Raw genomic sequence first — 10,918 nt, 5'->3', positions numbered from 1 at the left:
AATAATTCAGCATCAATGCACATGCTTTCAAAGGTAAAATTGTGCTCAAAGAACTCTCCCCATGGCTATCCATGCGTGTAAAGCCCAAATTTTCCGTCGAGTTTTGTCTAGGTTCATCAACAATCATAGGCCATGATAGCAGAGACAAAAAGCAATGCCTTTGCATGGCTCTCACCAATAGTTAACAGTGAAAACTAAACAAAAAGCTGTGTTAGTGACCACCCAACATCAGTGCAAAATCGTGAAGTGCTCAAAATTAGAAAAAGCTGTGGCTGTTGCTACTAAACTTCATGCCCTCCAAGGTCTAAGGTGTGTTTTCACATGCACAAGAAAGCTAGAACATGGGAAAGCCATCTTAAGCTTTGATGCATGTGATCAATAAAAAAAAAACACAGTCAACGAATAAGTAGCATTCAGCTCGCAAAGGGGCGCGCTCTCTCTCTCTCTCTCTCTCTCTCATGTACGTAGGTGCTGTGCAGAAAGAAATGGGAAGCTCAGAAGAGCTAAAGAGAACAAACCCTAGCCCTAGCGAGGATAGGAAAACTTCAACACAGGTTGAAGTGATACATGCATGGTCCGGCCCCAGATCCCTCAGCACCAGCCTCATGTACTCCTTCGCTCAGGTTCTCTGCTCTTGTTCCGGTGTGCATTAGTGCAGTTTTTGAGAGAGAGAGAGAGAGAGAGAGAGAGAGAGAGAGAGAGAGAGAGAGATCACCTACACACATGTATAAAAGGAATGAACTTCAAGGAGAAGCTCACAAACACATACTCAAGGTGGAATCCCGTGTGCGACGAACTGCGGGTTTATGGTGCCAAAATCTGACCAAATATTCCAAAGAACTTCCAAAAAGCTGTGAGGGAGGTCTGAAGCTAAGTTGAAAAGATAATCAAGGAATCTCTAGACTTGGGACAATGCAATAGAAGATGGAAACGGTCTTTGTGATATATAAACATCTGATACTGGATGACAGCCTGGAATGTTACTCTAAATCTGCCAATCCTTGGGCAAAAATGGATGCATCAACTCTCTCTATAATGGGCGATGATGCATACAGAAGGTGTGTATTGGAATATGTGTATGGAAAGGAAATACTTACCAGCCTCATCTACCACATCCTCTATTCTCAGGATGCCAAATTTTGTCAAATTATAGCCTTTTTCTGGCTCTTCTATGGCAAGAGCCTGCTGAAAAATCATTGAAGGCTCGCATGCCAATCGTACCGTGTTGCTTTCATACAGTAGTTTGATGGAGTTTAGGAGGGAATTTTACCAAGGCCTCCAAAGTGAAGCATTGGTTGTCTTTATTGATCTAGGTTCAAGCTCAAAAAACTTGGTTGAAGTTTCCTTAGGACCACTTTGGAGTTTTCATGGGCCCCTTAAATTGCCCCAATCTAATAAGGAAGATTAAGGAATAGGCAATTTTGTGGCTGCTATGTGTGCATAAATGCTGGGTTTGTCATAGGACTAAGAGATCAAGAAGAATTTATTCTTTAGAAGAAACCCGCATTGATTTGTGCACTCATTAGGCCTTGCAGATTGGGTTGTCAGATCTCAAATAGGGCCATTGAATTGTTCCAAATCAAAGGCTAGTAATGAGGATCCTTTGTCCAAGGTGGGCCTCAATCTTGACCATTGGATATTTCCTTGATCAATGGTGGAGTTTGATAGGTGCTCCCCCTTCTCTTTTTTGAAGTTGGGGCTTTGAATATAAAAGTGGCACAAATTGTTGACGTGTCAAGCCATTGAAGACCCGAAGGGTTGGGGTTTTCCAGACCCAACCCTAGCCGACCTGTAGATCCTGGCCGAGGGGCTTAAACCCCACAGTAGAAGCAACAAAAAAAGTTTTGCCAACTTACAGGTCTCCGTTGAGTGGGCCTAATTTTTAAAAGGAGTTCCTAATCAACTTATGAGGTTCCCGGCCGATGGGGCCTATATTAAAATAAAGCAGGACACACACACACACACACACACACACACACACACACACACACACACACACACACACACACACACACAGAGGATGCGTAAAAATGTGATGACGTGGTAGTTGTACGGACGGCTGCAAATTGCATTGATGACGTGTCACCTTGTATGAACTTTTCCGAATTGCGCAACAGCATGTTGACATGGTAGGTGTATGGTTTTCCGTGTTTTTAGCTGCTGCCAGATTTTGAGGACCAGATGCTTTTAAGCTTGTAGCTTTTCATGTAACTGTTTTTGAGAGGCCCAAGGACTTTAAATCGAAGGGTGGGCTCTCTTTTCTGGCTACTTTGTAGGAGGAGGAGCAAAGCTCAGCCGTGCCAACACTTGTATATTGAGTTTAAGCAATATAAAGAAATACCGAAAGGGGCGCTAGGGTTTGGGGCCAATGCTTTTTTGGGGTGAAACTCCGCCTCTCCCCGTCTTGTGTGTCGTGCATCTCTTTCAATTCAGCTGTTGGAAGTGCTGAAAAGTCTATTCAGTCCGTTCTTTTCCGTTGGCACGTGGTGCCTGTCCCATTACAATGGTATCAAAGCTTTAGGCGTGTGCTTTTTCGAAAGCAAACCGTCCTTCAAGAGCACATAGAGCAAGACGGCACTTCCAAATTTTATATATTTAAAAATAAAATAAAATCAAAGAATCTTCATGTCCCTGCCTTGGACTCACTAGCCACTCCAAGCCTTAGTTCATTGCGCATCGGGCGCGCTCTAGTCTTCATTGCTCTGTCTCAAGGGGCTTAAACCATAAAGAAGACAAGCCCGCAGGGCGTTTTTGGATTCGGTAGAGTGTCACAAAGTGATGACGTGGCATGATTGCTTGGACGTACTCCGGACAAAGGGAGGTCCAATTCCTAGTGAAAGATGCATTTAAAGTTTTACCAATTTATAGAGCTTTTGCGAGAAGGCTAAATTAAAGATTTTGGAGCATATAAGTTGTACCAACTAGGGTAGGTACTAGAACGCGCTCGCTGGAGCTGCCCGCACTTGAGTACTTCGCCATCGCAATCTCCCCTATCCTCCTCGCGTCATCCCCTCCTCCCGCATCCTATTGCCAACCCTCCTCTCACTTCGCCTCTCCTCCCTCGCCCTCGCCCGCCCACTCCTCGGAGATTTTTCACGCTTCACCGACTTGCCCCTCCCTTCTACCACTCTCGGCCTTCTTTGCCAGCATTGGCCTTGCACTCGACGACGTCGGCCTCGCCTCATAGGGACTCACCTACTGCCCCCTTGCCTGCTCCCGAGGACCCCCCCCTCAGGGTTTCTCTCTCGCCGGAAGAGGAAGCGAGCCTCATTGCAGGGGTGGAGTGCCTTCAGGTGCACTCCACCATCTGCCGGATTGTCGGCACCCATCCCAATAGAGGGGACCTCAGAGATCTTCAGGCCTGCCTTCTTGCCGATGTGGGCAAGATCCCGGACATACAGCTCCTGGGCCGCGGCCACTATCAGATTGAGTTTGAGACAACCCAGAGCGTGGCCCAGGTCATTGCGATGAGCCCTCTAGACATTTGAGGGGCTCACGCGTTCTTCAGTCACTGGCGGCATGGCTTTGATCCAGCTGAGGCTGCAGAGCGGGGAGAGCGTCTATTCCACATCTCCGTATGCTTCCCCGGACTGCGACGTGAGTACCTTCCTCTGCTATAGCGGATTGGCTCCCTTGTGGGGTCAGTACTGGAGGCTGAGCAGATTGTTGCCACAGTAGTGCCTAGAGTAGCTGGACTACCTTCGGTCAGAGTGTTGGTTCCAGACGTCTCCTCCTTGCCTAAGGTCATCCAACTACCTAAGGTTGGGCGGGGGGGATGGATAAAGCAGAGAGTTGAGTATTCAGGGCTCGCGAACCAGTGCTTCATGTGCAGACAGGTTGGCCATTTGGCCAAGGCCTGTCCTCGCAGGAGACCTCGACCTACACCCCAATAGCCTGGGCCCTCTACAGCAGCACCGGCCCAGTATACAGCGCCGGGTGCACCTACTTAGCCTGCTGATCCTCTAGGTGGCAGCCCGGGCAGGGGCACCACAGAGGCCGACAGTAGAGATAGGCTCATGGGCAGCCACAACAGCAATATGTTCCCGAGAGGAACAAATTTGAGCCTTTGCAGCATGATCCTATAAATCCTGCAGAGGACCAGGAGATGTCGTCACCTTCCCCCGCCCCTCCGCCTCCTCTGCCCCCCCCCCCCCCTCTGACGTTATCAAGCCAAAAAAGATCAGACGGTACTAAAAAAAAACTCAAGCAAGCTCAAACAATACCCAAACAGTATTCTCGAACAAAGTGTCTTTCAAACAAAAAAAAGTTCGATCAAAGGAGCCCTTCGTAAAAATGACTCAATCGGAGATGGTCTTCCGTGCTGCGGTATTATAATGTTAGCATCATTCTGGTGCTGCCATGGCATGCCCAACAATGCATCACAATGTCCCAACTTTGTAATGTGAAAGTCCACTTTGTCGTGATATCTTTGGATAGTAATTGAAAGAAAACTAGCAAGCAATGCAACTTTACTAGTGTCTCAAATAGTAAGCTCCCCCTCAATGGAAATGAAGTTTTTTGTTACGCTTAAATCAAACAAGATAAGTGCTTTGATTACCCTACACTCGGGAATCCGATCGACGCGGGGAATGGCTCGTTGGATTCTCTAATCTAGAACTACATGCACGTCATGCCAAATGCCCACTGTAGTGTAATAACATTTGTCAAAACGCGTATACAAACCATTTATGCAAGAGGGTTCCAAAACTAGAAAACCTAATCTAATGGACTTGTTGGGACATGCAGGTCCTGTGAACATGCTCACAGAATTGCCGGTACTAATCCTCCTAGGATTCTAGACACTCCTATCTAGGAAGAGGAAAATTGGCTTTGGAAATCGATGAAGCATGTCCACTTGGTACACGAGGCCATGTGCACATGACAACACTTAAATCTAAAAGCATCTACTTTATTTGTGGATTAGGCTCCTCGATCGGGATCTATTCCATTTGTTGGAACTTGGTGGTGTCACGTCACTGACTTGTCACATACCTTTTTCTTAGAGAGAAGTAATCGTCCCCGATTATACCTGCAAAACAACCTAAGGACAGAAAATTTCTTCTGTAGACACTAACTCTATGTACCCATGTACTAGAGTCCACAAGACAATACATTTACAAAACATGCACTTCACAAATCACTGTCACATGACACATCGAACCCTATGTTTATGTGGACAAGCTACTCCATGACAAGGGTTCAACTCAGTTCAGTCAGTCTAGAATAGGAACTGATTTGGTACTTTTGTGAGTCTGCTCGCAGACCGTGCATGTCCAGACACTTAGACTAGATGCATATCCTCTGGTTGCACACAGCATGATCATCAAATTTCCATTAGAACCCATCAGGAGCATTTTTAGAGTGCATAGACCTATTTTCCCTATTTTTGACATTTTTCACTTATTATTTTCAGGTGACTTTTGTTGGAAACTGGGTAGGGCAATTTTCATAAGCTTGTATATAAGAAACCTAGCGCTAGCACTTTCTGGCAGAAGAGGCAACAGAAACTCGGTTCAACAGGTACCTTCTCAACAAGACTCCCAGCAGGCCTATCGTTTTCTGCATCAGCAAGAGACACTAGCGTTTTTGCATTGCAGATCAGCCCCGGCCATAGCATGACAGCAGATCAGCCCTAGCGTCAGCAGATTCTACCCCATGACAGCAGATCAGACCTATCATTAGCAGATTTCCACCGCAAGCACATAATTCAGCCTAGCGTTTTTGGATCAACAAGACCAACCAACGTTTTTGTAGATCTTTGCGACAGAACCAACAAGTAGACCAGCGTTTTCAGTTTCAGCAGTCAGACCCCGCAGTAGAACCCCCGAACCTCACAGATCTCACCTTTTCGCAGCAGATCCTCGCCGCACAGTCAGATCCCGCAAAGTTTGCAGTTTCAGCCCGGAAAACGCAGATGCTGAAAACGCAGATTTCAGCATCTGCGTTTTCAGCGCGTCGTCGTCGCATCATCGTCATCGACATAGAGTCAAAATTCAGTAGATAAAGATTTGCAGATTTCAGCCTTAGCTTTTTCAGATTTCAGCCCGTCTCGTCGTTGTCCTCATTGTCGTCAACATCATCGGCAAGTCCAAGGATTGTAGAGATATGTGCAATCAATAGTAGACCGCTCTCCCCATAGAGAGTGGGGCCTTCGGAGGAGGGTTTGACAACATTCTGGTGTTGTATTCCTCTCTCTCTTATCTCTCAGTCTCATGCACCTTCATTCACAGTGTTCATCACTTTGTTTGTGTCCATTGCACTCTCTCACTAAAGGAACGGAAGGCTCTCCCTTCCGTAAGTAAAAGGAACCCTTGAGCACAGTTCGGAGCACTCATCTTGAACAAAGTTCAACATTCACTTCCGATGCACCTTACATTGGTATCAGAGCTTTGGGAGTGTTCTGTATCACTCAAGGAAAGAACCACAAGAACCACATAATTTTTTTTTGCTTGTTGCGGTCGCACGTAACCCAAGACCTCTTGGGCGTGTCGATTCCTAATTGTGTTTTTGAAGAGTGACAAGAATCCCAAGAAAGAAGGGCTTGTCCAACCTCCCCTTGTGCCTCTTTTCACTCATTGAGAGAGAACCGTGCACTTAGCGGCCAGCCAATCGACGTGAGGTGGGAAAAAGAAATCTTGGTGTGAGCACAAGGCCGCCAAGGGGTGCGCCCGCGGAAAAGAGCAGAACTCGGGTGAAGAGAAGATCCTTCTCTAACACAGATTGCAAGCTAAAGAAAAATCTGAAGACCCTCAAGACCCTCAAGACCCCCAAGAACCTCAAGAACCACAAGAACCCAAGTTCCTCGTGAACTTAAGAACCATAGATCTCAGTGTATGGTCATCACCCGAAGCGGCATGGATACCTTGCATGAAGGTGATGAACATGAAGAAGGTGACGAAGAATTTTTCGCACCAGGAGGTTTTTCTAACTCTCGAGGAACCGTATATAATGATGAGGCATACTGGCCCCACTCATCAGGAGAAGTAATCACTGGGGGAGGGGAGTGCTCATGAAAGAATCGCCATGCCTCTGCTGAGTCTCTACTCTAAGAACAACTGATACAAGTCTCGCTCCATCTGGGCCAAGTAAGCTCGTTTCTTCCGTCGCACAAGGCGTCGGGAAGCAATCCGAGATTGTCTGTAAGTGATGACTCCTAAAAGAAGATCCCTCTGAAGCTGGGCTCTCATCGCTCTGTACTCCTCATCATACCAACTATTCTTGGGCATGCTCCCAGAATATCGCTTCTGACTTGGCTGAGTGTGTGGGTATGCCTCTGATGTTGCACCATGCAGTGTCTCAGTCAGTAAAGTGGTGCACTCCTCCACTGAGAGGCCAGGACCAGCTGTGCATAGACGGCTATAGATCTTCTCTGTATAAACTGAGTCAGTCTCTGGTGTAAATGTATAACGGGTATGTGACCTACCTCCTGATGTCTGGGATGTACTATACTGAAATGAAACAGAAAATGTCAAAAGTGCATGATCCACTGCTACGCCCATTGGCCTGCTCCCACTATGAAATCCTGAATACAAGGAATAAAGCTCGGCTGAGCCATAACATAGTCCACTGTACTGGCCCCGTGTCTGTGTGGAAAGCATGTGAAACCGGCTGTTCCAGGAAATCGCTGTAAGCCATTAAGTATGGCTAACCCATGTGCAGTCGTCATCTCTGTGAGGTATCTCCCATACTCCGTCTGCTCTCTGTCACGTGAGCATTTGTCAAGCCCCAATTCACCCACATCCAACTCTCTCTCATCTGAAGTGTCGTAGAAGATTGTCTGAGAGTTGCCCGTTCAGGCATTGAAGTCCCCTAGGAGGATGATATCACCATCCCTAGAAAACTCCCATATATCATCATCTAGTATAGAGAAAGGTGACTGTCCTTTGGATGCAGCATATACTGACGTACTGGGGGGGACATAGTTACATGGGACGGCGGGTCGGGGACGGGGACGGGGATGGGGACGGGACGGCAAAAGTCAGGAAACGGGGACGGGGTTCGGGACGGCAAAAAAAAATTTAGAGTTTTTTTGGCATTTTTTGACCTATATACATGCCACACACATAAAGCATCACTTTGACCACAAATTTACACTAAATAGACCAAAGAACATGAGTCATATAGACGCAAATGTGCTAATAAAACATCGAGAAATGAGGACCCAAAGGGTGGCTTTTATAGCCATTGGGTGCTTCAAAGTTCAAACATATGGCTATTAGAGAGAAACTAGCCTCTAGAAATGATCAGGTTTTCAAAATTTAAAAAAAGTCCCCTCCCATCCCCTGCCGTCCCCTCCGTTCCCTGCCGTCCCCGGGACGTTTTGCCTGCGTTCCCACTTGGCAGCCATTTTTCCGTCCGTCCCTTGCCGTCCCCACCCGTCCCCGTCCCGGAAATGGGTGTCCCCCGTCCCTAGGGTCCGTCCCCTGTAACTATGGGGGGGGGGGGAGTAACATATGGCAATGTATAGAAATTGGCCTGTGTCAGCTCTCATAAAAAAGAACTGAAACAAAATACAATGTGTAGTACAATGAAAGAAGGGGGGAAGATATGGTGGAGATCCATCCTCATCTGCACTCTGGACGTCGAGAGAGTATGGCTCGAATCCTCTGTTGTAGTCTCCGTCGATGTTGTGTAGCTCCTCTCCTCAATCGGGGGCGTCTAGATCTCCCTAGCTCCAATGCTCGGTCTATGAGAATGCCAGTAGCGGTAGTATGAGTGCGGGCAGAGCTCTGCAATGGTGTCTGCTCCTCTTGCTGCTCCTCTGGGGGTCCAATATCTAGTGTAGAGAAATATGTAATCTGTCTCCGGGACCGTCTCTCTCCAGCTTTCCTCAGTAAAGTGTCTCTGAGCTTGTGTAACTCTAGTAGATACAGCCAAGACATCTCTGATCCTCATAGCTCATGACCCTAGATAGAGGCCCAAAACCCTCTCTGAATAGACAATGAAAACGGCCTCGTATCTCATAGTACACTGTGCAATGACATGTAATATAACTCTGTCTCTGGCTCTAGATGACATAAGCGGCATATCCTGCTATCTGCTGGTATCCCTCTGAATCTGCCAGTCTCAATCTTGAGCTGATTTGAGGATGTGCGTATCTGGCCAATGGCACGACGCAAGCCATGAGAAAGATGTGTGTCCATATAGCTAGGTCGAATCACAAACCCATCCGCTGTGAGGTGGAGAAGATGCTTTCTATAGAAAGCCATCTTCGTGCCCAACTCGTGTATCGGCTCTATCCATGTCCTCCTCGTGTCCAGCTGGATCATATCCCGACGGATGACTCTAGTAATCTCCACTCGTGTCAGAGACATCAAGGGTGCCTGTAGAGAGTACTGAAAAGGAGGCAGCTTGTCCATGGTGAAGCCATGTGTCTGAAACCATGATGTCATCTGTGCATACCAGCATGATGTATCCCCCTATAGAGCTAGGTGTCTGGAGGACTCTAGCGCCACCCTGGCATATCTGTCTTTGGTAGTATCCCATAGGCTGTGTACAAAGGAGAGTGATCTAGTAAGCGCCTCAATCTCCATAGGGGGGGCAGCTAACTCCACTCGAATGATATCATGTGGTACGGACGCCTTGGCTCTAATCAGCCAAGAGATCATAGATACCAAGGGCCTCTCCATACGTCTCCAACCATCCTGGCCTACAGAAGGTCCCCAAACCTGCACCCCATATAGGATAGTAGATGCAACCAAAGTATCAAAGAGCCATAGCTTTATCCTAGGTTCCTGAAACTGAACCTGCGAACACATCCTCTTTAGTCCTCCCAAAGCCGCATAAGCTCTAGTCAGTCTAGTCTCTGTTGCTCTTCTCAAAGAAAATCTCGGCTCAGGCCCCCAGATGAGTGTACGCATCTGTATACTCCACAATCTCCCGACCATATGTGAAAGTAGGTGCTGATTTTCTGATCCACTGTGGTGTGGTGTTAAACACCATAACCTTGGTTTACCAAGGTTTACACACAATCCACTATCCTCTGAAAAACTGTGTAGTGCATCCAAACGTCGCTGCATACCCTCTGGTGAGTCAGATATCAACACAATATCATCAGCACATAACAATAATGGGATCCACGTCCCTGCCAGCTCGGGACCTCTGTCACCCTCTCTGTCAATGTAATCAAACACCTCATCAACATACATGCCCCAAATAGAGTAGGAGACAATGCGCAACCCTGTTTCACCCCAATAGTAGAGTGAACTAGATCAGATACCCCTTCCGGAGTGCGTACATGTCCCATCACTGATCTGTACAAAGCCATAATCCCCTAGATCAACTCTATGGGCACCCCCCATCTTCTGTAATCTGCGCATCAATCAAGCTCTCGGTACCATGTCAAATGCTTTGCGGAAATCCACAAAGCTACAATAAATCCGTCTCCCGTGTGACCTGTCCTCCTCATTGATGGCTCTGAGTGTCAAAATATGATCAAAAGTGGAGAAACCCCTCCTGAAACCGGCCTGACCCTTTGCCCATACCCCCTCATCCTCTGCCCAAATACTCAAGCGCTGCTCAAGAATGGATGCATACAACCGTGCCAATGTGTGTCCAAACCATAATAGTGCGGTAGTTCCCAGGCTCTGTAGGATCCCCTGCCTTGAAGCTAGGCACAATTGTAGACAACCTCCAAGTCTCAGGTAACCCCTCACACATGGCACGATTGAACAACACTGCAAGAACCTCTAGCATATCCCTAGCATGTATAAAGTGCTCCGCTACTAGACCGTCATGATCATATGCCCTCCTAGTCCTCATCCTGTCAATGGCCCTCTGTACCATCCCGGTGGTAAAGAAGATGCTCGTAGCTGGGCATGGCTCTGTAGGGTCTAGAAGGGGTTCCTGTCCAGGAATTGTATATAACGATGTCGCATACTGGCCCCATACATCTGGTGAAATAATCACTAGGGGAGGG

The 10,918-nt window shown here is 47.3% G+C and overlaps 1 protein-coding gene across 3 annotated transcripts in view; it reads left to right on the top strand.

Moving 5' to 3' along the window:
• The first annotated feature begins 231 nt into the window (after window positions 1-231).
• The window catches only part of LOC147452440 (branched-chain-amino-acid aminotransferase-like protein 2), a 198,262-nt gene continuing 187,575 nt past the window's right edge, over window positions 232-10,918 (top strand). The window contains exons 1-2 of one of the 3 annotated variants that reach the window (XM_086518141.1): window positions 232-309; window positions 480-623. In XM_086518141.1, coding sequence (XP_086374267.1) covers window positions 486-623 — 138 coding nt within the window. In that variant the 5' untranslated portion in view covers window positions 232-309; window positions 480-485. Of the gene's footprint in view, window positions 310-368; window positions 624-10,918 lie in introns of those variants that run through there. The other 2 variants (XM_086518142.1, XM_086518139.1) reach the window with 2 other exon arrangements.

The sequence above is a fragment of the Adiantum capillus-veneris genome, chromosome 8, assembly GCF_014529385.1.
Source record: "Adiantum capillus-veneris isolate H3 chromosome 8, ASM1452938v2, whole genome shotgun sequence".
NCBI classification, from domain to species: domain Eukaryota; kingdom Viridiplantae; phylum Streptophyta; class Polypodiopsida; order Polypodiales; family Pteridaceae; genus Adiantum; species Adiantum capillus-veneris.
Note: the sequence above shows the minus strand (reverse complement) of the source record. Positions and strands in the feature narration are given on the sequence as shown.